General features: G+C 48.0%; 10 protein-coding genes across 10 annotated transcripts; 6 read left to right on the plus strand and 4 right to left on the minus strand.

Annotated features, from left to right (window-relative positions):
* Positions 1-322: 322 nt before the first annotated feature.
* Positions 323-1,935, minus strand: N7509_001471 (uncharacterized protein; the record flags this gene model as incomplete). Its single annotated transcript, XM_056626108.1, has 2 exons — positions 323-1,274; positions 1,334-1,935. 2 exons carry the CDS (start codon positions 1,933-1,935, stop codon positions 323-325), a joined length of 1,554 nt encoding a protein of 517 aa, XP_056491903.1.
* A 2,174-nt stretch (positions 1,936-4,109) lies between these two features.
* Positions 4,110-5,182, plus strand: N7509_001472 (formate/nitrite transporter family protein; the record flags this gene model as incomplete). Its single annotated transcript, XM_056626109.1, has 4 exons — positions 4,110-4,388; positions 4,442-4,562; positions 4,632-4,988; positions 5,046-5,182. 4 exons carry the CDS (start codon positions 4,110-4,112, stop codon positions 5,180-5,182), a joined length of 894 nt encoding a protein of 297 aa, XP_056491904.1.
* An 817-nt stretch (positions 5,183-5,999) lies between these two features.
* Positions 6,000-7,339, plus strand: N7509_001473 (TauD/TfdA family dioxygenase; the record flags this gene model as incomplete). The annotated part of the gene is made up of 3 exons (XM_056626110.1): positions 6,000-6,299; positions 6,350-6,615; positions 6,676-7,339. 3 exons carry the CDS (start codon positions 6,000-6,002, stop codon positions 7,337-7,339), a joined length of 1,230 nt encoding a protein of 409 aa, XP_056491905.1.
* A 199-nt stretch (positions 7,340-7,538) lies between these two features.
* Positions 7,539-10,369, minus strand: N7509_001474 (fungal specific transcription factor domain-containing protein; the record flags this gene model as incomplete). Its single annotated transcript, XM_056626111.1, has 8 exons — positions 7,539-7,953; positions 8,017-8,129; positions 8,185-8,740; positions 8,802-9,250; positions 9,304-9,442; positions 9,916-10,172; positions 10,246-10,271; positions 10,330-10,369. The coding sequence occupies 8 exons, from the start codon at positions 10,367-10,369 to the stop codon at positions 7,539-7,541; spliced, it is 1,995 nt and encodes a 664-aa protein (XP_056491906.1).
* Positions 10,370-11,568: 1,199 nt separating this feature from the next.
* On the plus strand, positions 11,569-12,702 carry N7509_001475 (zinc-binding alcohol dehydrogenase family protein; the record flags this gene model as incomplete). Its single annotated transcript, XM_056626112.1, has 2 exons — positions 11,569-12,125; positions 12,180-12,702. 2 exons carry the CDS (start codon positions 11,569-11,571, stop codon positions 12,700-12,702), a joined length of 1,080 nt encoding a protein of 359 aa, XP_056491907.1.
* Positions 12,703-13,094: 392 nt separating this feature from the next.
* On the minus strand, positions 13,095-13,802 carry N7509_001476 (uncharacterized protein; the record flags this gene model as incomplete). The annotated part of the gene is made up of 2 exons (XM_056626113.1): positions 13,095-13,595; positions 13,749-13,802. The coding sequence occupies 2 exons, from the start codon at positions 13,800-13,802 to the stop codon at positions 13,095-13,097; spliced, it is 555 nt and encodes a 184-aa protein (XP_056491908.1).
* Positions 13,803-17,526: 3,724 nt separating this feature from the next.
* Positions 17,527-20,139, minus strand: N7509_001477 (transcription factor domain-containing protein; the record flags this gene model as incomplete). Its single annotated transcript, XM_056626114.1, has 7 exons — positions 17,527-17,744; positions 17,810-18,316; positions 18,381-18,646; positions 18,700-19,137; positions 19,203-19,520; positions 19,580-19,686; positions 19,933-20,139. 7 exons carry the CDS (start codon positions 20,137-20,139, stop codon positions 17,527-17,529), a joined length of 2,061 nt encoding a protein of 686 aa, XP_056491909.1.
* A 667-nt stretch (positions 20,140-20,806) lies between these two features.
* N7509_001478 (gluconeogenesis factor YvcK family protein) lies at positions 20,807-22,444 on the plus strand (the record flags this gene model as incomplete). Its single annotated transcript, XM_056626115.1, has 1 exon — positions 20,807-22,444. One exon carries the CDS (start codon positions 20,807-20,809, stop codon positions 22,442-22,444), a length of 1,638 nt encoding a protein of 545 aa, XP_056491910.1.
* Positions 22,445-22,664: 220 nt separating this feature from the next.
* On the plus strand, positions 22,665-24,172 carry N7509_001479 (acyl-CoA dehydrogenase family protein; the record flags this gene model as incomplete). The annotated part of the gene is made up of 3 exons (XM_056626116.1): positions 22,665-22,851; positions 22,932-23,914; positions 24,008-24,172. 3 exons carry the CDS (start codon positions 22,665-22,667, stop codon positions 24,170-24,172), a joined length of 1,335 nt encoding a protein of 444 aa, XP_056491911.1.
* Positions 24,173-24,587: 415 nt separating this feature from the next.
* N7509_001480 (putative amino acid permease (Can1)) lies at positions 24,588-26,376 on the plus strand (the record flags this gene model as incomplete). The annotated part of the gene is made up of 3 exons (XM_056626117.1): positions 24,588-24,783; positions 24,845-24,862; positions 24,926-26,376. The coding sequence occupies 3 exons, from the start codon at positions 24,588-24,590 to the stop codon at positions 26,374-26,376; spliced, it is 1,665 nt and encodes a 554-aa protein (XP_056491912.1).
* Positions 26,377-26,446: the final 70 nt, after the last annotated feature.

A 26,446-nucleotide genomic window follows, 5' to 3' on the forward strand; every position in this document is an offset into this window, starting at 1 on the left:
GATCTCCGGTCGGTATATTGGTAGCTATACTTTCTTCTCCATGAACCTAGACGCGATTACATTGCATACTCTCGTTCGAGTGTCACTTCAGAAATCTGAATTGTGATGTTTCATCGACCTACAGAAAGGGTTTCCCACTTAGAAAGCTGACCGACAGTTTCCATTCGAACCAGGCACCCAGCGACTTGACAGGGCTGAGTCAAGTTGCATCCCATCTTCTCTGGATATTAGAGGCCGGCGTATAGCCAGGTACCTTCCCATGGGTGGAATATTTGTTGATTAACTCCCAGCGACATGATTCATTGCCAGTTCTCAATGTTGTCTAGTAGATATAAACAAACTCATCATTCTGTCCATCTGTAAGGTCTTCGATGATATTTGATCCAGCATGAGCCAGGCCCTGGCCCATTGGTCCCGCTTCGCGTTCCTCCCCGATGCCTTCAAAACGCCTCTGCATAGAATGATCGATTATGTTGGCACTCTTCCCATTGCGAACCCGACGGCGGGACTGCTGTTTATTGAGCAACCACAGGTTTGCCCATTGAATGAGCACGGTTATTGCCATCGCGCTAAAGATACCCAGGCAGGCCCGTAGTCCAGGGTGATATGTCGGAGCATCCTTGGAAGTAAAGAGTAAGGGTCCCACAATATTACCCGCAGAAGAGGCAGCGTTGTACAGACTCATGGAAACAGACTTCTTTGTGGTTCCCGCTGTGTTACCAATGATCCATGTCACAACCAAGGGGTTACCTCCAAACAAGAAGGCAAGGAGGTAATAGCCAGCCAGCAAAGCACCTTGCGCTGATGTTGTTCGGGCAACGGCATAAAGGATACCCAGACCGGCAACTACCGGGATCATGAAGATAACCAAGACGGCTCCCTTTAATCGGGCCGTCTGCGCCATATAGCTGGCTAATAGGATGACAATCATTTGAAGAGCGCCAAAGGGCATTGTCAGGAGCGTGGTAGTGTATTTGTCGTATCCTAGGCCACCGAGGATCAAAGGGCCAAAGATGTTTGTAACGCTGGCACCGATGTTGAGCAACATGGCCATTCCCACCCACAGATAGGTCTTGGGCTCCAATGCCGCTTCCAGAACGTGGCTAAACTTGAACTCCGTGCTCCCTGTTCCAGTCTGGTTGGCCCGCAGACGCTCCATACCCTGCGCCCGTTCTAACTCCGTCAAAAACCGTGCCGTTGAAACGTCGTTGTCCAATCTCCAATACACCACTGGCGCTGAAATGATCGTCAGGAGGCCAACGAAGAGGAAAATTCTAAACATGACTTGATCAGCACATGGCCAAGGTAAATTATAATCAGTATCATGACCTACATTTGCCACGGTAAAAGCACGTTTGTCTTAATTTGTGCCAGTCCGTATGATAATGCGGCGGCCACGATTGTGGCAAGCCCGTTGGTACTGTACCAGGCTGCAATCCGTAAAGGCTGTTCAGAACGCAGGTACCATTGACTCGTGATCACACCGAACAGGGGTAAACACCCGGCTTCAAATAAGCCAAGAAAAAACCGAGCAGCCATAAGCGACTGAAAATTATAGCATGCGGCCATACATGCCTGCGCGATTCCCCACCCCAAGCACAGCGTCGGCATCAGGACCTTGTGTGGAATCTTGACAATCAAGAAGGATGAGAAGGGCTGCCAGGCTAGCTGCGCTATTGGCCCAATCGAACCAACTAGCGAATATTCATTTCCAGTTAGTCCAGTATCGGTCTGGAGACCAAAGGTCGCGCCGTATCCTAAGACCGACTTGTCTAGAATTTGCAGGAAGTAGACCCAGATCAACACCAACAGAATAGTCCGGTCTGTTTTTCGACAGATACTCTTGCTCTCCTCTTCCGTGAGCGGTATGCGTTGAACGGCGTCCTCAGTGTGTTTGGTTGGGATCTCATCGTGGATTGAATCGTGTTTCGACATGTTTGGTTTGGGTTTGCCCTTCAGACACAGCAGGGAAATCCGGGGTAGTCTGGGGGTGTGAAAATGCGTCGGGTGTGACATTTATGGCTTCGATGTCACCCCCACGTCTCGCCACCCACCATGTTGATCGAGGATACAACACAGGGTCAGCTCACCAATGATACCTCCACGTCTTCCCCGCGTTCCCCACGCCTCCATTCCCTTTCGATCGATCAATTCCAAGCTTGGTGTGGTGGGAAAGGCCCCTTTGGCCAATCAACTGACCAATATGGATTTCCTCGGCTCCTACGCGCAGACCCACGCTCGCGACCGAGTTGCCCGACCCGGCGACCTGTCTGCAATGCCCGAGATTCAGTCGCTTTGCCTCGGACGCACCCGATTACGGCATGATTATTGACGTCCGATGGTCCCGTTTGCCCCCACGCCCATACACGCCCACGCTGCTCACGCCATTACAAAGACCAATCTACGCGGGCCTAAAAGCCACGGAAACCTGCGAGCAGCTTGGATTTGAGAATCGGGGATGAGAGATGCCAAGATGAAAGATCAAAAGCCGAATCGTCTGTATTACTCAATAGCCGATCTTTCCAGCTTCCCCACTGCTCCTCGTATAGCGAGTTACTCCTTGAGCGCATCATGCCCCCAATTCTTCAACGATCGATAACTTCGGCTGTGGGGGTTTCGCTTGGCGCTCTTTTCCGGGGCCAGATGGCGTTTGCAGTATGACACCACCCTCCGCATGTGGTCAATTTCGGCGTCTGTGTACCGACCCGGTTGACCCTCAGGATTGCGTTCCAAAATGTTGACGATTTTGCGTCCGCTGCCTCGAATGTCGAGATATCAGTCGCCGTCCCTGTCAGTCAAGTTTTCTCCTGTGAACTGGACTCGCCTTTCGTGACCAATAGTCTCGCCCGAGTCACTGGCCCACCCCGATGACTGTGAGTCCGGCTCTTCTAGCCAGTGTCGGAAGTTCACCCGGAGTCATGTTCACCAGCTCCTGGAACTCGCGCGGGCTCTTAGCTTTGGTTTCGTCTAAAATACCGAACCACACATGATATTGGCAACCGACCTGATGACAGCCTGCAAAATTTTCACCATATTGAGAGGGTCTTTGTGCGTAGAAAGTGGCCAAATTAAAGCAATAAAGGTAAGCAGTACGAAGCAAAGCAGAAGAAGTCTGGATTTGCCCGAGCGGCGTGAAGACGACGTCATGTTTATTCTTCAGGAAACTCTCCGCGCCCAGTTTGATTAACTTAATCAACTTCTTCTTAATATTTGGATACGTGTGCCCTCTGCTACCTTAACCGGAAAATATGGTTGCCGCGGTGTGAAATTCCGAAATTACTGCTTAGAAGGATTACCCGCCAGGGGAATGCGGAAAGCCTCCTCGAGGTCAACAAAAGTTGTCCGGGAACCAAGTCTACTACTGTGCTCTATTTTCTTTTCCTTTCTTTTCCTCTCTTGCTTCGCTTAACATGTTCAATGGGCTATCCCTTTCCTTTTCCACCTGGGCAGTCGAGACAAGGGATTTTACGAGCCTCCCGGAATCCTATCCCCACTCTCCGACGATCTACCCCAAGGCCATGGCAGCCGAAGCCGAACAGATAGTATAGCTTAGAGCTGGCCACTCCGCAGATGACTATGGCATCTTGGATTCCATATCCAAGATTTTAATATTATTGGACTACATCTCCAATGATCCGCGGAGATACAATCGATTACGGGAAAATGAGAAGTGCCCGCGTTGGCTTATCTTCGGCAAGCGTCCCCTAGAATGATAAGCTACTGGTCGATGAATGGTTCGCAGGATTGGACTTGGCAAAGGATCGACGATGCTGCAAGTGGCAGCTGAGCTTAAGGTACTCTTAATGTACGAGACAGAGTTATTGGTTATCCTTTATCTCGCTTCGCCATTTGACGAATAGAATCCACGCATTTGCAAACTCAAACCCATAATGCAAATAATCCAGAAAGCACAAGATAAGAATCGCGACTTATGGTTGCTGAAATTGGTAGGAAAATATAAGTACTTGGGTCGCTCTACACTGACGAGAATCTTGACAGATTTCAATCCAGCAGGAAATTATTATATCATAACTTGAATCCCTTGACTATCGTTTCTTAGTTTTATTCATTTTGGCAAAAAGGAAAGCATTGCAATCTCGTCAGGAAACATGACACTCGGGGCCCTATCTCCGTTTGAGGTCATAGAGGCCGTTGCAAAATCGGGAGTACAGAAAGGAAATATGCGACTGGACAAAGTTTTCCTCAGCTCCGTTTCTGCTGGATGTCTGCTTGCCTTTGCTTGTGGAACAGTCCTCAGTACGAATGCCACCCCTTGGTTCCAGGAAAATGCCCCGGGACTGATGCGCACCATCAGTGCCTTGGTCTTTCCATATGGATTATGTATGATTATCCTCACAGGTGCCGACTTGTGCACAGGATCATTTATGGTATCCTTATCTGGTAAATATTTTGGTGTGCAATCTCTGATTCCTGTTTTTAGTTCACTACTGTTGCAGCACTACAGCGACGTTTGCCATGGTGGAAAATGCTGGTGCATTGGATAGTGACCTTCCTTGGCAATCTAGCAGGGTCTCTTTTTATGGTGACTATTATCTTTGGTTGTTAGTTACAAGCCCCCTCGCGTGCCAATATTGAATTTAGCAAATATGAAGCTGACTAAAGATGTTCAGATGGTGAGGTGTTCTCTGCGGAGCCATTCAAATCAGCCGTGATTACCTTTGCTACCAAAAAGCAACTCACTCCGGACTTTCGCATTGTATTTCTACGTGGTATTGGCTGCAACTGGCTGGTTTGTTTAGGATGCTTCTTCGGCATCCAAGGACGCGATTTGGCATCCAAGATTATCGGGATCTGGTTTCCTATCTTCGCGTTCGTTTCGTTGGGATTTGACCACGTTGTGGCAAATATGACATTTATCCCTCTTGGTATCTGGGAGGGGACTCCTGATCTCAGCGTTGGGCTCTATATCTGGAAGGGAATCATTCCGACCCTTATTGGAAACATTCTCGGCGGGGGCCTCTTTTGCGGTAAGTACTACCCCAGTCCTTGATCATACGCAGATCTCTCAACTAAAGCGTCACCAGGAACGTACTACTGGTATATTTATCTATTGGATCTCGAAAACAGTGTTCTATTCGGGTCACGGGTCTCCGCAAATCCCCATAGTGGCCTTTCGGCGAAAGAAGGCGATGTCGAAGCCTCTGCGGCTGGAAGTGATTGAAACAATAAGAAATGCGCTCATCCCGTGCGCAGCAATCGCTTGAAAATTTCTTCCAAGCTGAACAATCATTGTTCCACTGTTGGATATACCTTATGACTCTTGCCAAAGTAATTTATAATGTTATATAATCCATCCTACGAGTACTACTGAGCGTGCCCTCTCCTGAGGTCAGGAATCGAGGACAAATTTCACCGCGTTTAGTAACTTTGCCAGCGGAAGGTACTGTCTGGAAATCGAGAATATAAAGCATAAAAACATGAAGCCAACTCATGGACCCCAAATCTAACCATCTCAGCTATGGTGCTTGAGTCCGCGCCTAGGTCGCGCGCTAGTTACCAACTAGTGATTAACTATTAGTTAATTAACTATCGCCAGTACTAGTACCAAACTAGTACTCCAGGTTCAGGACGCTGTGGGCAACACACCAGAGCTCTCAATGGGCCCTTCAGTCATTACCCTGAGCAGGGAGTAGCAGGACAAACCTTACTAGTCTGCAATGAATGTTCTTCTTTCAGCGGGATACTCGCACACCATCTTGCGTGATTCTGGCAAATTCGGGCATCTCGCCGAATTGCCGATAGGCCGAGCGCGCCCCCGCCTCGTAGTATTGGCTCGGTCGAGTGACCCGATCGATGCGACGACCCGAAGTGGGCGGGGAATCATGGTGTATAGAGACATTTGCAATCCATGTCTTATATATTAGAAGTTTTGCCCTTGAAATCTTAACCTCTCATTCTACAGTGGTATTTAATTATCCCCTTTATCGATAACCCCTTTTCCTGATCTCTTCCTCGGCCACCAAATATTGACCGCAAAAATGTCGGCTACAGTCCTAGAGACAGTCACTTTGCAAGACCATTCACCGACTAAAGTGGATATCACCAAGTTTCCAGACGGGTTCAAGACGTCTGGACAGCATCCGCCCGTCTACTCCCAAGTGCGCCCGTATTCAGAATTTCCCAAAGTCCACGGCGGTCCAACAGTCTGGAAGGCGGAGAACTATCGCGAAAATCCCGAACTTTGGACACATCATTTCAATGAAAATGAGATCCATGAACTTGGCACGGCGGCAGATATCTTCATCGAGAAAGATCTACCTTTAACTGGTATTTCGAAGGTTAGAAAACCTGACATTCTTGTGGTGCTCCGATTATTGATTTTGATTAGCAAAATTTCTCGCTTCCCAATCTCTCCAAGCGTTTGGAAGTTCTTCGCCAAGATTTGATTAATGGAAAAGGGTTTTTCCTCTTTAAAGGAATACCTGTACGACAGTGGGATCTTCGCAAATGCGCTACCGCATACATGGGCCTTGGCACATATCTTGGATATTTTGTGAGCCAGAATGGTCGTGGTCATGTGTTGGGCCACGTTAAAGACTTGGGCGAGGACCCAACTAAAACCGATCGGGTTCGAATCTATCGTACCAATGCTCGGTAAGTTATTGTTACATGGGTAAATCCTGCTCAGGATCGAGTTTCTAACTCATTGAACAGTCAATACTTTCACACAGATGGCTCTGACATCGTAGGCCTTCTTTGCATCGCGAAATCTCTGTCAGGTGGTGAATCAGACATTTCGTCAACACATCATGTGTTCAATGTGCTTCAAGAGAGACATCCAGACGTCGTCCAGACTCTCTGCGAACCAAGTTGGTATTTTGATCGAAAAGGCGAGCTGTCTGAAGGTGAAGAGCAGTGGATCCGGGGCAGTATCTTCTATCTCGAAAATGACCGTGCCGGCAACAATCCTCGGGTCTACGCTAGATTTGACCCTATGAACGTTACCTCTCTGTCGCGTTTTAACTCAGGGCCAAATGCTGTTATCCCACCTCTTTCGGATAAACAAAAATATGCGATGGAAATCTTCGAAAAGACCTGCGCTGAATTGTCATTGCATATGATTTTAGCCCCAGGAGACATTCAGTTCGTCAGCAATTCGCATGTTTTTCATGCTCGCACTGCCTATACCGACCACCCTGCGGATGCCGTTGATGATGACGGTCAGCCCGCGCGTCGACGGCACTTGATGCGTCTCTGGCTTGCGGCCCCAGAGTCTGAAGGTGGATGGCGACTTCCATATCACGACACGCTCGAAAAGAAGCGGGGTGGTATTCAGGTGAACGATCAACCTCCCGTTTGCCCTTTGGATGCAGAGTAGATCGCAAAAGGGTTTGAGAACTACAATTGAATTTTACCATCAATACCTAGCAGTCGGGTTCAAGTTGTTTCTCTTAACGTAAGGTTTCCAAGGCTAGTGAATGAATGTGAAAGTGAGGATTCGGGTTTTATATAGTCTCATATTACTAGTTCTGGGTTATAAATTCTAACTTACTAGTAGATTCGAAGATCTGAGAAGTTCAGTCTTGCTGAGAGAATGGGAACACTGGTAGCCATGGCTCCGCCTGCGTAGTGGGAAACCCTCCTGCCCATGGTAGTAATCCAGCCCCATCGATCCCTGAGCCCACTGCTGTATCAGCTGGTTGCCAAGCCCACCCCAGGTCAGACATGAACAATGTTTGAAGCTCTTCGAGGTTACCCTGGTCGATCTCGGTGTCCTCTTCCGAGTATGCCGTTCCACGATCTACATTCTTGCTGAGAGGTTGATCCAAATCTGCAACAGAGTCTGGACGTGTACTATTCGGGGCAGACGATGTTGTAGCCTTTTCCGGGGCATGTCTTTCTGGTATTGACTTGCGTGCCATTCGGAATATTGACAACGGATTCAGAACGTAATCTGGGGCACTTTGTACCGGCGTTCCGGGTAAACTTTCACTATGGGAATATTTAGTAAATTGCCCATATTTCTAAAAGTCGTGATAAGAATGGGTAATTTACCTTGTCTCCTCGGTGTCTCCAAGAGACTGATATGGATCATCGGGGATGATATTCTGGGATATGACTTCCGATCCAATTCCGGATCTCTCAAGCATTGTTTCGGCGGCAGAACACTTGAAAATTACAAATCAGATCGACTGGCTATATGAAGAAAAGCATATTGCTTACTAGTGATATCGCAATTGCGTTGATGGATCCCATTGATCGTAAAGACTGGACATTGCTGCGTATGAGAGGTAGCGTTTCCGTCATCAGGTGTTTTGTGTTTTCTTCTCGCGGATCGAGAATTTGTGTCAGGTGGTAAACCATAATGCGACAGCTGTCGTAGGTGATTGTTGGAAGCCACGAATCGGCTAGCATTCGGCATCCATGGCGGGCAGTCTCGCCTATTATGGCTGCCAGTGACCTTGCGGCATCAAATAGAACCTGTTGTAGGTGCTTTAGGAACTCCTGCTGGTCAATGGGAAAATCAAAGGCGGCTCGGAGTTTATAGAGCGCAGGTGCACCCAGTCGATACAAATCACAGATTGTCTGATAATGTGCGCAGTGGAGCACACATAGTGCACCCAGCTGTGACGAGTCCTTGCGAATATAGATGGCATTTGGCGTGAATTGTAGACTCGGCGGTAAGGATTCATGCCACGCGCGACACTCCGCATCCAGTGACGCAAACTCGGAGTCTGGATCCCAAGGTACCATTGCGTCGTCTAAATGCTTGATATACCTATAATGACCATTAGAACAACTGTGTTGGAAATTGAGATTTCGTTTTGTCTCATATTAACCTTAAGACTTTCTTGCGAACTGAAATATGGCGAACAAAATACGCCATCATGCCCATATTCGGGAGAAGTGTCCTGGTATCCACGTCTTCACCGATGAACTTCAACCAATTTCCCGCTTCCAGTGTTTCTGTCAAGCAGGGGATCTGTTGGACAAAGTTTCTTTCGTTGCATGGCAATTGGATTTTCATGTCCTTCTCATCAACCAAGGTCAATTGATCCACACCGCTGCCGACGAGGGAATCCATCACATAGCAGCTCCACATTAGGCGCCGACGAGATTCTTTCTCGGTCGCGGTAAGCCCAGAGTCATTGTTATGACAAAGTAGATCTGTGTTGTACTCGAGGTTGATTTGTAGAGCCTGTGTCATGCGTGTTATAAGACCGCTAAGCATGAAAGCATTTGAGAAGTTTCCCATTCGAATATCATAGTCATGCAGAAGGACCGCTGCCTATTGGCTATCCATTAGCCCGGTGGTGTGAATTGAGAAGCAGCAATACTTACCATCAAATTATCAATTGTGACAATCTCGAGAGTTTCAAGAATCAGTCGCTGCGCTTGCTTTGCCCACTGGCCGCCTACGTGAAGCACGAATTTTGGCGAAAGGGGGGATACATTCTCGCTATAGGCCAGGGCGTAATATCTTTCCGAGATTGTCAGCCAACCATTCCAGACTCTGTGGGATCGGAAAATCATTCTGTCTTACTGGGCACCCAGTGCACATATTATATAAAGCAGAGCATAATTCTGGCTTCTCCTGGATGCTTCCTTATCCAATCTTTGCAGGAAAGAGGGTCTGTGGATAAATGCAAAGCAGCGTAAAGGGTGTATGTTATTGAAATACTCTTCAACGAGCTGTCCAATTTCCCAATAGTTTGGCAGGTGGTACGAATTCAACCTAAGATTTGTAAGAAAATGCTCTGCCAGGTTGATTCTGAAGCTGTGAGGTTCGCACCATTCCAATGAAGATCTTGGGGGCTCCGGTGAGAGGTGCGAAGATTGTGCTTGTGAGGTGGGGTAAGATTCATTTGGCTGGATAGAAGTGTGGTCGATGGGGGATCCATTAGACAGAACTGTCGGGGTTGGCAAGCCACTCTGAGAATCGTTTCCAATCACCTCAACTCGCTGTATCCAGTTCGGTTGACAGGATTCTGAGTAGACACAACTAATCCCTTTTCTCTGGCACCTTTGACATGTCGGACGTTCCCCCGAACATTTTGTTTTCGAAGTGCGACATCCAATACACGATCGATAAGTTCTCTTCCTTTTCGAGCTCTCTGGCTTAGATTCCACATCTTCTTGGGTGTTCGGCCGGACTGAAGATGTGTAGCCGGAACACTCCAGACGTAGTCTAGCACAATTTCCACACTGCCCTGGGCGTTCATCACATTTGACCTACCCGAATTCAGTACTTTGGATAGATAGATAGAAGTCAATGAGACTCACCTTGCGTGCACGACACGTACGGCATCCTAATTATGGACAAATCAACACTGTACATTGATTCCGTTCGACGTGGATTAAACTTACCAAACCGAGATCGTGATGACTTGAGAGTGTGGAGCCCCATGACTGCCAGGGTGTTGAAATCGGATCTCTCCCAGGGATGCTTCACTTTTGCGACAGGTTCGAGTCGTCTGTACCTTCTTCTTCTTCCTCCTCTTCTTTTTCCCCGGGAATGTCTAAGAAAAGATCGCAGTTGCAAGTTTACGGCTCATCGGCAAACGCGGGCGGTCGGCAATTCGTCCTTCGTGGTGAAATTGAGGCGCGCAATGACGAGATCGTTCAAGTGGAGAAGCGGGGTTGCTTTGGGCCTAACGATCTTCTTAAAACATGACAAGTGCCAGAGACGACATCTCGGAAATTTACCGCGGCTCCATTTTACCTTCGCCTCTTTGTTAGTGGGTTGGATTTATTGGAGTCGAAGCGCTTAATCGCAAAAACCATGCTAGATAAACCCCTCGCTGATTATTTATGTCAGCTATCTTAGTACCTGTAGTGTTGGCTTTATTTTATCTTCTAGTGGACGCGAAAATAAATAGTTACATGGCGGGTGACTATGGAAGAAGATACTAGGAATGTGCACTTGGTGTCTTGGGGATTTGTCACGTTGTTATACTCAGATCTCTTCCGCGGATATTCAATTTCCTTGAAGGTTTGCCAGTGTAAGAAACCCGCTACTAGTAGTAACGTTGAGGGAAACGAGAGGACCACGTCCAAGGTCTACATCACTCTGACATTGCCTTGCCTTTACGAAGGAACATCATTCCCTTGGTCACTCCGAATTCTATCCGCTCTTGTCCAAAACCTAGTGTCAAGAATCCCACTCTACACCACTCTGCAGACTGAAGTATTATTCTTTAAGGGTCGCAGGTGAGCCAGACGGGAACTAAGAGATTCATAGCCAAGATTGCATTATCTCCAGGGGCCAGTCTCAGTTGAAACTCATATTCTGGATGAGGCCAGTCAAATATCCAACGCTCTTTGCTGTGTTTTCCCGCCTGGCGATAACCAAATATGCAAATTGCTCAGTTGTAATCCGAACCCGAGCGAGGGCCCCCTCTCAAGACGGCCCATCGCAAGACAAACACTATAGTATTCTAGCATTCCTCCAGAGGCTGGAAGAACGACTTAAAGGGACTTGTTACCAAAAAATTCACAGGGTTGTACTTTGGTTTGATCATTCAATTCTCCGCGCTACTCTTGGAAGCCGCTGATAGTACCTCGGTACCTTTTGCCACTCTACACATACTTAGTAGAAATTTCGAGATGGTGTCCAACTCTGAAATCCCTTTGAACCAAAAGGCCATCATTCAACATGAGAACGGCATTCTCCGGGTTACTTCTGGTCTTCCCATCCAGCAGCCTGGTCCAAGCCAAATCCTCGTGAGAACAAAGTCTGTAGCCTTGAATCCATGTGACTTCAAAATGCCTCTTCGATTTCCAAAGCCTGGCCTTTGGGATGGCTGTGATTATGCAGGAATTATTGTGGCGGTAGGCAGTGAGGTTGCCAAGCGAGGAAAATTCTGTCTTGGAGATGCGGTATTTGGGGCCGTGCAAGGCTCGAATCCGGCGGATCCCACTTCTGGTGCTTATTGTGAATATTTAAGTATCGAGCAGGATTTTACATTCCATATACCAAGCGGTTTGTCATTCTCTACTGCGCCGGCAATCTCTGGCACGGCAATAGCAACATTGGGAATTGCGTTATTTTGGTCACTCAAAATCTCAGGAACTCTGGAAGCACCATCAGTCACACAAGAGGACGTACTTATTTACGGCGGCAGTAGCACCCTTGGCATTCTCGCTATTCAAATGGTGAAGCTGTGAGTTCCCGATTTTGACAATATGTTCAACATAATAATGACATCGTTTATTAGATGTGGCCATCGTGTGATAACAACCTGCTCCCCTCGGAACTTTGAGCTCGTTCGCTCCTATGGAGCCGATCTTGTGTTCGATTATAATTCCGTTACCTGTGCAAAAGACATTCGTACTTCAACGAAAAATGCCCTTCGCTACACGCTGGACCCATTTTCGGATGTGAGATCCGTCAGTATCTGCCAGGAGGCTCTTGGGAGAACTGGTGGGCGTTATTGTGGTCTAGAGCAATATCAGGAGCAATTGTTCTCGCGTAGAACAGTCAAGCACGAGCTAGTTATGGGAGGAGCTATATCTGGAAAGGGGGTGCAGTTGCCCGAGCCGTATGGGGTCGCGCCAAATCCAGAAATTGGGGACTGGGCTCGCACTTGGTATCAAGTAGTTCAAGTCCTGATGAATGAGGGTAGAATAAGACCAACCCCAGTGGAGATTCTCCCAGGAGGCCTCGACGCAGTCATGGAAGGGCTTGACATACTCAAAAGCGGGCGGGTATCCGGGAAGAAGTTAGTTGTCATCTTATAGAGACGGAGTGGGGTGGGCCTTTCGGTTACTTTCATCATTGTTTTTCTTATATCTAAAGCCAAGACCTTATAAAATCATATTCTATCCGAGTAAATCAGTTGGTAGGCTCAGTATATAGAAATATTGGGTTCGCTTTCTTCTCTAGATTTGATTTTCAAGGAATGTGTGAATTAAAAATCATAAACGTATTGAAGTCCGTACTAGTACCACATCATGTACTGAGACCATTTTACAAAAGCGTACTATGTCATCCGCGTGTCTTGAGATATTGAGTGTGAATCAACGGTTTTCTTTTTTTTCCACGAAACCGAAGGAGAAAGCCAGTAAGATTTCTAGTTGCGATAACTCTTTTATCTCTACTTCCTTATACACCACCAAATTTTCAACTTTCGCTAGCAATGAAAGTCATATACCAATCTCGACTCGATGGCCTTCTCGTCTTTTGTCGTGATGACATTTCGCGTCAGATATCGATACCCATCAATAATTTCGAATCCCCAGATTACTCTCGCATCCCACCCTTTCGTTCTGTTATGAGCGATCTCATCGATCACAGTCTTTGATGGGCTTCCCTCGCTCAATCTCTGACGAAGAACCTTGTCAGAAACCTCAGATGTATTCACATATCGCAATCTCATTGTAATATCTCCAAATACAGGCAGCGAATATTCCTTATCCTCTCCGTTGATTGGGTAGTATCCTTCGCTGTCGAAGCTTCCGGGGCTCACAGTCTGCTTTATGTGCAATGTGGTCACCGGTGTCTCGGATAGTTCATTGCAACCTGGAGTCCCCTTGCTTTCCGGGTTGGGATTTTCTCTTGAGACGGCTTGGGATATATTCAATGAAAGACTTGCACATCCTAGTATCTTGCGAACCACCCAAGGCACACCTTGCTGAAATGAAGTTAGCAATCGTAGTATATACCATCTAGCAATTTTTGAAACCCCACCAGCTCGAGGATCTTATCTGGGTCATTGGATAGCTTCCTGTTCTTGAGTATTATCTATAAGTACTGTCGCCCTCACGATAATGGAGTGCTAACTTACGAGATTCCACACCCCCTCGAAGTTCGGGGTGTCCTTGGATAAAGGTGCAGCCATTGAGTACTCCAAGTAGCTATCACCGCCTGATTGATTTGATTTATTTCGAGTGGCGTGGCGAGCTAGTTAAATATATGAATTTTATTTCCTTTCGGTCTGGGCCACTTCGCTTAAACTCACTCCTTGGTGTTCCGGAGTCGGAATCGGCCTCCGAGCCTAATATTAAAATTTGGGAGGCCGGAAAGATGGAATGATGTAATTCTGCCCCGATGGCCAGTTTTGGGTTCTTTTCAGCCCGATATAAACGTGAACTCTTCGGAACTACTTAGGTATGTTATCTGAACAGCCATGCCTTTACAACGCAAAATTCCTCTCCTCAACTTCAATCTGGAGCTCAATTTTCAATTTTCGAGACAATATTTGAGTGTAAAGATCTTAAAAATGCTACACAATTCCTATTCGGACTATTCGCGACCCCGAAAAGACACCAGGACAATTATAAATTTAAGTAGTAACGTCGGCTATGGTATTGGAAAATGCTTGCAGGCAGTGCATTATTTTCCTGAGAGTCAGAACAGCTTCCATATACTCCCTAGCCACAACATGGTCTCTAAGAGATTCTAGTGGGCTATGATATGAAATATACGGAGCAGGGCTGCCTTCTCCAATATATTCATCAGGTAAATTCTCGGGGATACCAAAAGAGTGATCAATTTTCCTCAAAATGCCGAAGCTGATCTCAAGAAATACCTGCAGTTTGACTTTAAAATGGCCTTCCATTTGAAATCCTCCAAACTGCAATGTCGGGAGTGCAAGAATCTCTGCTGCATTATCTGGCGGGGCCATCAAAAGAGTCTGGTAGATATGGGTAAAAAGAGCATGATACACGTGGATGAGCTGAAAATAGGTGGATAATATAGTCAAACTCTCCGATAGCTGATATCCGGGAGAGTTTGTGTCTCCGAGAGCATTTGACAGTGCAGGTCTTAGTTCTGTATATCCGGATTCACGCGATGTCATGAAGCTTGGTATATCATCAGGACAACCGTGGATTCTTTCTTTCGATAACGAACAAGAATCTTCACCGGGGCTTGTATCGTTCTCTGTGGGTGTTATAGGAGAAAACTTCCGCACGTCATTCATGGGGAACATGCCCCCTGGTTGAACTATGTCCAAGAATTGAGACGAATGATTCAAGATTCGAAAAATAGGTAAATCGATCTTCGAAGCGCCTTGGTCGGAATTCTCACCCAAGAAAACTGAAGAGCTCAAAAGGCTTGAGGCTGCGTCTAGAAGCTCGAGATCAGAAATAAGCTCAACTTTTAGTTGCATAACATTTCTGAGTTTATTATAGGAATATGGTGCGTATTGGTTTGTCGTCGGAAATGGATAGTCGTCTTGCGCAGAAGATGTTTGGCTACCCCAGCGGCTTCCTGAGGTGCTTGTATGAATATAGATTGGTGAATTGAAAGGTTCAATGTTTATTGGATTTGTTGAGTCGAAGCCAGAATCAGCTGGAAGATGCTGCGATATGTCCAAAATGTCTGGCCCCAACCCCGGATTCTCGGCATTCAAGTTGTTTTCAGTAACATGTATATCGTGGTAAATGGATGGCTATAGGGTTGATATATTAGAATTGTTGATCCGATCAATTATCTGCATCTCTGGGTTGAAATATCTTACAAGATACGGAGGAATGTCATTCCAGGGAAGGTGGTCCTGAGTCCACTGATTGAAGGACAATAATTGATGAGAGACCGAAAGCATTTGAGGCTCATTCATGTCCGAGAAATTAGAACAAGCATCATTTGCTAGGAAAGGAAAGATGTTCGGGTCAATCCACGCATTAAGCTTCTGCTGTTCTATCCTGCGGCAAACTCCCGACGAGGGGGTTGTTTTTCTGATTCTCGAACCGGATGATCGATGAAGAACTTGAAGTGCAGCAGTGCCATCTCTGTCTCCGGACATCTCGACTCGACTTCTAGAGAACGAATATATATCCTTTTTTGGTGAAAGGAATGTTTGAACTGGTTGTCCAACACTCGTAGTACATGTCACCTGGGCTTTGAGACACCTCTCGCATGAGATGCCATTTACTTGATCACGCTCACAGCGTAGCTTGAAACCACGACATCTGTCACAAGCAGAGCGTCTTGATTGTCTGTAGTTGATAGTCGGTTGTATAGCGCTCATAGCGATGTTCATCGGTCGTGATACTTGAACGATATTGTCGTCGACAATCAGTTGAGGTACCTTTCGCGAAATTTAATCAGTTTCCACCTACTGTTACCCTCTTTGCCATTGCCTTGTAACGAAGTCACCTGTCTCTTTTCCCTGGAATATTTGGATGTGAGCTATTCGTAGACCGGTCCAAAGAGTGTGACACAAGTCGATAGACCTATTGGAAATACTAGTCCCAGGTGTTGGTGAACGAAACATGCAAGCAATGGTGAAGATTGGCGTATAGACTCGGAGTCTACCACTGCGTCGCGAGCTGAAATAATATAGATGGACTTTTCTTTTTCATTAATTTTTTCTTTGCTTTCTTGTCTGGGCATACAATTGCAGTTAGTACCCAAAAAGGACCTGTATGTCGCCCGGAAGCCATTTGTCATATCCCGTAGGTTGCTAATATGAGAACTAATACTGCACTTGAGCGGTTCGAGCCTAGTTATAACCAAATATTATTATGTGCGAAGTTGGAAAAGAAAAATCAATGACAAGCTGTTGAATAGCTTTACAGGCCCTTCTTTCCGTACAGAAGGGTTTTTAGACGAGATTCGGCACTAGTAAATGAGTAGATTTTTACCATCTGTCATCCATTTTCACAGTCAGAAGGTGGGTAGCCTGTGAACCTGGGTCTTGGGTATAAACAGCTTTTAAATAGGGCCAGGGAAAGTCTCATGGAACCCTAGTAGTTCTTATGGACACAGCTCGTGGTTCTAGGCCCACTGATGTCGTGATGCGCCCGGCTACTTGGTTTGGTAGCAGACTACTTCAGGTGACCCGGAAAATTTCCGTGTGGTTCAGGTCTAACCTGGTATGTTTGAAAATAAAACGTGGAGGGCGTATGGATATGAGCCAGGCATGTTCTTGGTTGTAGCTCCTGTCTTCACCGACTCTTTCATATCAGGCTGTCGATCAGTTAGTGGGTTCCTAAGCGGGCTGCAGCATCAGATCAAACATCAATATGAGTGTAAGAATCCCACTCGAGCGGTAAAGGCTCCAGGGTATGGGTCATTGTATGCAAGCATTCTCTCCAGTGGGGCATGCACGAGAAAGATGTTGTACAGCGGAGTCTAAAGTTCTTGTTTCAAACATGACAGAATGTTTCACAGCAGTGACACGCCTCTATATCTTGGAAATGCCACTCACATGAGCAACTCCAGCATTTTGGTGAAGATTTTACCCAGTATGAGTATGGCTAGCAGGGGCCCGAGAACAAAGCCGGTCAATTTGAAGGAGAATACTTCCACAAAAGCAGCCATCTGGCTTCGAATTATTCCCCGATGGCCCTGGTGGGCTCAGGTCTGCGGTGCAATCCTAAAAGAATAGACCCCATACACACATGACTGCTCAGGTGCGAAGCTGGGCAATACATTTTATTCAATCCCGTTGAAACTAAGAACTACTAGTATGAAGAAAGGATTCGACAGTAGGAATAAAACAATCACTTTTGGTTTCCATGGTATCTTCGCTGTAACGCGCTCAAAATCCATATGTACATAGACGAAAAGAATCAACCCGACGAGTTCGGTTATCCACTCCAACCTCACCTTATGGCTTAGAGAACCGGTGGTGCGACAAAGGAATCAGGAATTCCGTCGAAAACCCAATTCAGGCTATCGAAAACTTCTGAGAATCCAGCTTCGCTGAAGAATGCAGCGCTCTCGTCGAATTGGGCAGGAAGCATAAGCGACGGGTCATCCATAGACTGATCCTGCGGTCGCGCTGAAGAGCCTGCTGCCGATGATATATCTTGATTGGCTATTGCTGCCGCAGCTAGAAGATGTAATCAGTATTTTCCGATGGCAGAAGAAAGATTTGACAAGCAACCAAAGACTGACCTTGCATTTCTTCGATACTTTTCATGGGTCGGAACCGCTGGCGCCAGCGCCATACAGTATCATAAACGTGACTCATGCTCATGCGACAACGAACCTTTAGTTGAAGAATGTCCTCCTCGGCGGGTTCCGGCCCACTAGCATTCCACATTTGGGCCAGAATGTCAGCAAGGCGGATCGGACGATCATGGTCCATAACACTGATTCTGCGAATGGCCGAGATGGCACCATTGAACAATAGTTTCCCATGGTTGAAATCGATATGCCGGTTGAAGTTGCTCTTGAGAAGTTTCATGAGTGCGAATGCTGCAGATACGATCATCTGCAAGATGTAGTTTGTAGAATGTCCAATCAATTCGCCCGGTGATGTTTCGAGGTCGAGGACCCTCCCCAAGAAGGAAGTCGTCGCGATAAAGAGTTTTGTCAGATCATCGCTGCGAGGACTGGCTCCCAGGAACACAAAGTATCGGAAATGTAATTCTGCTGCTCGCAGATGGATCATGTTAATTGCTAGAAGTCGATGTTAGCTGTGACGTGGGATAGGTGCCTCGGGCGGTTTCATTGATTGGCCTACCGGAAATATCACGACCAAACTCTACTTCCATTTCTCGCAATTCGCTTTCAAGAATCTGAACAATGACAAGCTTCTCGGCACTGACGAACTCTCCGGGTTCAGGCTTGCTGCTATAAAGTGCCTTGGTAACTCGGTCGCAGAATTTCTCGATGCGGAGGCGAATGGTCAGATCGTTGGCGAGACGGTAGTCGGCGTCTTTAAGAGATGCAGGCTCAAGAGCCCAGTCGTAGATGGTGCTTGGGGGCTGACCGTATCCGGTGGCAACACTTTTGAACATTAGCATTCGTCGGTATATCCTGATAGAACAATGGATACAAACTTTTGAGCAACTATGTTGCAAATCACCCAGGTATGAAGGCGGTCCTTCAACGCCTCTCCTTGAACCTCCATCCTGAATGTGGTAAACTCTTCAGCTTGAACTGGCCGGTGCAAACCTAGTTGCATGGCAATCTGCATCATCAGACCGCTCAGCATGAAGGTTGCATCGGTGCGTTGACTCGTAGTCGGAAGAGGCCATGTGCATAACACACACAACGCCTTCACGACACGGTAGTCTTGCGGAACACTCGTGATCGTTGACCAAAGCAGTCTACTGAAGGGACCCGACAATGCAGTGAGCAGTCCGGGTTCAGTTGGAGATCTACGGCTAGCCACACAGATAATGGTCCATGCTAATAGAGGACATCGATTAAGATAAACCTCAGACGGTTTGGGAGGGTTCAGTAGTGGCAGGAAAGGGTGGTAGTAGTTGAAGTACCTGGGACAAGTTCAACATGTTAGGCCAGGGCTGGAAGCTCAAGCTTTAGCAGAAGATAACCTTACTGTTCGTAGAGTCGTGAAACCCGAGCACGAGAGAGAGAAATGTCCTCAAGTCGCCATGGAGTGCTTTCATCCTGCGACAGAATCGACCCATCCCTTTGCATAGTCAACGGGGTTGCCATTGAGGGATGGGGCTCTATCGGTACCGATACAGGCCTGGGGCGATCGACAGCAGCCGAGTCACGGCGAGCAAACGCCTCCTCTGAGCATTGGGACAGGTCGTCGCCGACATGGCCATCAGCAGGGCCTTCCTGGTCGGATGGATTGGTTGCCAGCTTGCGTCGGAGATCAGCGATCTCCTTTTCCATTTCTGCATTGCGTCTGCGTTACCCATTAGCAAGATGATAGGACACGATGAAGGAATACAGAGAGATTATTACCGGCGCTTGGAGATACGTTTGAATGATTGTTCCACTTTACAATCGATCCCAAGGCGACGGCAGCGTGAGCAGGCCGCAGCCGGAGTCTGCACTATATCACATCGTAGCTATTTGGAATCGCGATAGAATTAGTGGGTCAAAACTTCCTAGGCATTGGCGGGGACAATTGGGGAGTGGCAGGGTGAAGGTCAGGTGGAGGGATGGAATGGAATGTATCGAGTGTAGTCCACTCCAATCCAGCTCAGCCTTGACTTCGACTGCGACTGCGACTGCGACCTCGACCTCGACTCGGCCTCAAAGCGGAAGCCGGATCGGAAGAGAGCAGCTGCATGACTGCCAGCACGGTGGCTCACCTTCTGTTGCTTGCACTCGTTGCAGGCCTTACGGCTGCCACCTCGGCGCTTGCCCGTGACAGGCGGGGTCTTCTCCATCTCGCCAGATTCGGGACTGCGCTGCAAGAACTCGCCCGGGGCAGGCCGGGGAAGTCGAGGGGACCGAAAGTCGCTGGGGAAGAGAGGTGGCCCATTCGGTGCCAGCAAGTTCCGATATTCCAGGTCCATCAGGATCGTCTCCCGATATAAAAACCCCAACCTGCACGAGGAGATACTTTGCAAATGACCCTCCGCCGGAAATCGGCGAAATCGGCCTAGAAGAATGAAGGGGGTGGAGACAAAATGAGGCTGCTGTGGAGTGTCATTGGACCATGTGAAACTGCGAAGTCTCGCGACGGTCGGAGGTTGTGAGGTCACGTGGTAATTCAAAGTCACGGGGTCGTCCTGCCACGGGAACAGAGTCACGGGATGTCACGGGGTTGGGGGTCGGGGGTCCGAGTATCACGTGTAAGAAGATCCCGTGACCATGACATGTTCCTGCCTTGCTGCCTTGCGAAAGACCACCGCATCTACACATCTACACAAGACAACTACACTCACTGCTTCCCTTTCTGTTTACAGTCAAACTGTGCTTCTTTCATCATTTCAATATAGTGCTTTGTTTTATTCTCTTTTCTTATCAACCCTTTTCCGTTTCAAATCTTCTTCCCGACTTGAGTTGAAAGATATATCTGGCAACTTGAACTCGCGTGACTGGACCGTGACACGGGTCTCAACAAACCTGGTAATACTAGCATCAACAGGAACCTTGAGAACCAACCGAGCATTAGGGACAATTCGGCTTCCCTTTGAGCTCCCGTACTTCAATTTCAGCCTATTCTTGCCAGTTCTTTCGATGGCATCGTCCACTGGCAATCGCGGAATCGCAGTCATCTCTGGGGGCAGTGCCGCAAACAACCTCGTCGATGTATTCGATGCCCTGCGACAAAGCAAGGAATGTCCTCTGAGCTACATCATCCCTATAAGTGACAACGGAGGCTCATCATCGGAGCTGATTCGAATCTTCGGCGGCCCTGGAATTGGTGACGTTCGCAGTGAGTCTTCGTTCCCAAATCCGAGTCCCCAAACTCCACGCGGGCCTGCTGATTTCTTGCTCAATAATGGACCTGTATTAACTCGTACATCAGGTCGACTGGTTCGTCTCATCCCGGACTCATCAAATAATTCAGAACGCACGGCTATCAAGCTATTATTCAATCATCGTCTTCCCGCTGAAGGCACCGCGGCATCGCAGGAATGGCTCTCAATCGTAGATGGCACTTCTAGCTTGTGGCTCTCCATCACTCCCGCCAAAAAGGAACTGACTCGTTCTTTTTTCAACATGTTGAACCTCGAGATTCTGAAACGAGCCCGGCCCCCGTCATCGACCTTTGACTTCACGTCCGCGAGCGTTGGAAACCTTTTTCTCACAGGTGCACGACTTTTCAGTGGGAGCTTCGAGAGCGCTATCTATCTGCTGGGTAGCATCTGCGGCGTGCAGTCTGACATTGTACGCGTGATCCCTGCCATCAACTCAAACTTTTCACACCACATCTCCGCCACGCTGGTCAATGGCACTGTCATTGTCGGCCAAAACAGCATCTCCCACCCCAGTGAAGAAACAGCCCTTCAATCTCCTTCTCGAGTCCGACGGCCAAGTCTTCTTCTAGCCGATGGAGATGATTTAGAAGACACAGACCTTTCCGATATGTCCGATACGGTTTCCTACGAAGAAGATCATCTACCCGGGTCTCTTGCGACGCTGCGTAACAAAAACATTTCCTTTAGCAAACATATCAATGAAGATTTACCAAGTCGCATCAGCCGAATTTGGTACATCAATCCTTACGGCCAGGAAATTCGCCCGGCAGCTAACCCCCGTGTTCTGGAAGCCTTGAATGACGCACAAGCTATTATCTACAGCATTGGTTCTTTATACACATCTATTCTACCTGCCGTCATCCTCCGTGGAGTTGGAAAAAGTATAGTGACAAGCCCCGCTCGCCACAAGATCCTCATTTTGAATGGATCTTTAGACCGGGAGACCGGTCCGCCTTCCGAACCATTCGCAGCGTCCGATTTTGTCGAAGCAATCACCCGCGCAGGCGAGGAAAGCCGAGGTCGACTACATCACAGTGCGCACCGTAGGTCATTTGAATCACCAGGATCGCCAGCAACCGTTCGTCCGAAGACACCCCTTCCGTATACATCATATGTGACTCACATTCTGCACCTGGATGGGCCCGGTACACCACATGTGGATCGAGAGAGGTTGGCGGAAATGGGGATTGAGGCACTTCGTTTGTATGGGCGCAAAGTCACGACAATGCAGGGTGGTCAGGAAGTGGTGGTTGGCATGCGATATGATTCCAATGCCTTGCTACAAGCGCTTGAGGTCGTACTGGGGAAGAAAGGGGATGCGATGGTTAGAGGGGGACTTGGGAGTGGTCTAGGGCGCAGGAATACACTGGAGCCTACACGACGAGAGAGATAAATACAATTTATAGATTCTAAATAAGCACTCCACCTTGCGGGTAACTGTCTTGATCGATCAAGAGAGTTCAAGTTCATCCCCCAGCCGAGATGCGCCACGCATGCCGAGGTCCGAATGCGGGGAAGCCGTTGATGCCGCTGCGATAAAACAACACGATGGGACTGCATCGGCAGGTTGAACGTGAACTAGATGAAAGAACAACATAATCGTCATAATAATCATGAATTTTGATCTGCCTAAGGAGTTACGAACCTATCTACAATCAATCGATACTTTTATCGATCAGAAAATCTCACCGTTACAGCATAAAGACGACAATAATCGTTTCTTTGACCATCGCCGCGAGCATGCACGCACCGACTGGGATAAGCAAGGCAATCCACGTCCGGAATGGGAACAATTACTGAGTGAGATGCCCTTCGCGACGACCCTGGCATCAAAGGTCGTCTATCTACGAGGGAACATGATATGGCTGACACCATTCCAGAGGAGGCACGCGAACTGGCAGACGATGCTGGCTTCTATCGTTTCGCTCTGCCTCGAGAATATGGAGGACAAGAACACCCCAATAACAACGTGTGGATGTCGGCAATTCGATTCCATCTTGCTTCACATCCAGTCTATGGAGGCGGACTCGGCCTTGCCAATGACCTACAAAACGAGCACAGCATCATCGGCAATTTCCCAGACGTGTTGATGGTTCACCATTTCGGAAGTGAAGAACAGCGACAAGTGCTTATTCCTGCGCGCCTGCGTGGGCAATTTCGTATGACGTTTGGCCTGACCGAGCCAGATCACGGCAGCGATGCGACCTTCATGTCGACCACGGCGCATGCAATACGCGACGGCTTCGAGATTTCCGGGGCGAAGAAGTGGCAAACAGGGGCTCACCACTGTACGCACTTTTTGATCTTTGCGCGCACATCGGGCACAGCTGGCTCTGCCAGAGGCATCACAGCATTCCTCGTGCCTCGGGACACTCCTGGGGTGCGTATCGCTAGCTACGAATGGACACTCAACATGCCGACCGACCACGCCACCGTCGAGCTGGACCGAGCGTGGGTCCCGAGCTCCGCGGTGGTGGGTATCGTCGATCAAGGACTCGCGCTCGCGCAAACCTTTGTGCATGAAAATCGCATTCGCCAGGCCGCTAGTTCCTGTGGCGCTGCGAAGTATTGTCTAGATCGCAGTATTGAACGTGCACGGTCGCGTCAAATTTGGGGTGAAGGAAAGACGCTTGCCGACAATCAAGCCATCCAGTTCCCCGTAGTCGAGTTAATGACTCAAGTAGAAATGTTACGATTGCTCATCCTTAAGACGAGCTGGGAAATGGATCGTGTGGTGGCCGATTGTCGATCCACTAGCAAACGGCCTTGGGTCGAGATTGAACGTCAACTGAGCGATCGCGTGGCGATGTGTAACTTTTGGGCAAATCGCCTTTGCTGTCAGGCTGCAGACCGAGCAATTCAGGTGCGTCAAGCTTCAAGCTGTTCAAGTTCAAGTTCAAGTTCAAGTTCAAGTTCAAATTGTTATATAAATTCACCAAGTACTAAATTCCTCTAGATCCACGGAGGCGATGGATACTCTCGCCACTATCCCTTTGAGCATATATATCGCCATTTCCGTCGCTATCGAATCACTGAAGGAGCAGAAGAGATTCAAATGCGCAAAATTGCAGCTTACCTCTTTGGCTTTGCAGGCCCACAGAAAAAAGAGGCGAAGATTTAAAATTTAAGTTGGACTGAGGAGATCATCATCTGCAAACGGCTCTCTTCGTTCAGTCACCTTCAAGTAGACTCTTCATCAAGTTCTATGTTCTACTTCAAATTCAACAACACACATTTACTACTCTTACTGAAATTCACCTGATCAAATTAACATTTTTTCCGGCTTGTCTTTCCTTTCTGGTTCATTTTTACATAAGAAAATTGTCTCCACGCAGCGTCAGTGGGCCTTTGCCTTGTCGGAACCCCACCGAGCCGGTGAAAACGGAAGTCTGCGAGCTTGTTCCACCCAAAAAAAAAGACCGAGAAAAAAAAAGAAAGAAAGAAAGAAACTTGAAGTTAACGACGTCGAGGAAATTCCAGACCTCAAACCCTTGGCCAACTGCTTCTCACCGGCCATCTATAATTGGCGACGCCAGTTGATCGCCAATATGGGCTCGCATGATGTCGCCACTGAGACCGTCTCGGACAAGATAGTCAATGAAAAGCCTCCCAAATACTCAGAAGCCGCACAGGATATCAAGCCTTCCGATGCGGAGAATAACAACAATCAGTCGCCGCCTGGCGAGCTGAAGCGGAAGCTGAAGAGTCGACACTTGCAGATGATCGCGATTGGTTCGTTCACTACACCTTATCAGATCGATCGATTTTAGACTAACCAAGTTGATTGATGCAGGCGGTACAATTGGAACAGGTGAGCAGTCGTATCGGATGTGCCGTATGAGAGAGGAGCTAAACTAATTGACGTGGTTTATAGGTCTCTTCATCTCAAGCGGAACTGCCATCGCGGAATCGGGCCCGGCAGGTGCTTTGATTGCCTACATCTTCGTCGGAACTATTGTCTTTTCGGTCATGACATCTCTCGGAGAGATAGCCACCTATATCCCCACCTCCGGTGCCTTCACTTCATATGCAGCTCGGTTGATCGACCCTAGTCTCGGATTCTCTATGGGTTGGATCTACTGGTTCAACTGGGCCTCAACCTTCGCCGTTGAATTGACCGCATGTGGAACGATAATACAGTACTGGGACCCGAGCTTGAATATCGCTATCTTTGTCGGTGTCTTCTGGGTCTTGATTACGGCTGTCAATTTCCTACCAGTAAGCTTCTATGGTGAAATTGAATTCTGGTTCTCTACCATCAAGGTTGCTACCGTGATTGGCTTCATGATCTTTGCGATCTGCGTTGATGTCGGTGTGGGTAAGCAAGGCTATCTTGGTTTTCACACCTGGTCGGACCCTGGAGCTTTCGCTACGTATAAGATTGATACGCCCGAGTCCGTGGGCAAGTTTGTCGGGTTCTGGGCCGTGCTCATCCAGGCAGGCTTCTCCTACCAAGGAACTGAGTTGGTTGGTGTTGCTGCTGGAGAAACTGAGAATCCCCAAAAGACCGTCCCATCCGCGATTCGCAAGACCTTCTTTCGAATTCTGTTGTTCTTTGTCCTGACCATCTTTTTTATCGGGCTTCTTGTCCCGTACACCAATGGTTCCCTCACTTCTGGCAAAACCGATGCCTCAGCAAGTCCGATGGTAATTGCGGCCGATCTTGCCGGTGTTAAAGTCCTTCCGAGTCTTATCAACGCAGTCTTACTCACAGTTGTGTTGTCGGCGGCCAATTCAAATGTCTACAGTGGCAGCCGTATCTTGACAGGTCTCGCAAATGAAGGCTTTGCCCCTAAAATTTTCGGTCGCGTGAATGCAGCCGGCGTTCCCTACGTCAGCGTTTTCACGACCGCGCTGTTCGGACTTCTCGGTTTCATGAACGTCTCAGAAAATGCTGGGCAGGTCTTCAACTGGCTCGTCAATCTATCCAGCGTGGCAGGCTTTGTGACATGGTCCTCTATCAACGCATGCCACATCGCATTCATGCGGGCGCTAGCAGCACGCGGCATCTCACGCGACACCCTTCCATACAAAGCCATGTGCCAACCATACTTAGCTTGGTACGGTCTCTTTTTCAACATCCTCATCGCATTGACTCAAGGATTCACCGCGTTCATCCCCAACTTCGATGTCGCCTCCTTTTTCTTCGCCTATATCTGCCCGATCGTCTTTGTTGTGCTCTATGTTTCCCACAAGGTTATCACCCGGGCGCCATTCGTTAAATCGGCCGAGGCTGATATCGATACTGGCCGACTGCCATACGAGAAGGAGACCGGTCCACCAAAGGCATGGTACTGGAGAATATGGGGTTGGATCACGAAGTGATACGTCCCTGTGTCAGGCTCCGATCAATGCCCCTGATGACTGTCACGCCTAGATCTTTCCTTTTTTTTGA

This window comes from Penicillium cosmopolitanum (genome assembly GCF_028827165.1).
Source record: "Penicillium cosmopolitanum strain IBT 29677 chromosome Unknown utg000004l:1.0-4361866.0:1.0-4365735.0, whole genome shotgun sequence".
NCBI lineage: Eukaryota > Fungi > Ascomycota > Eurotiomycetes > Eurotiales > Aspergillaceae > Penicillium > Penicillium cosmopolitanum.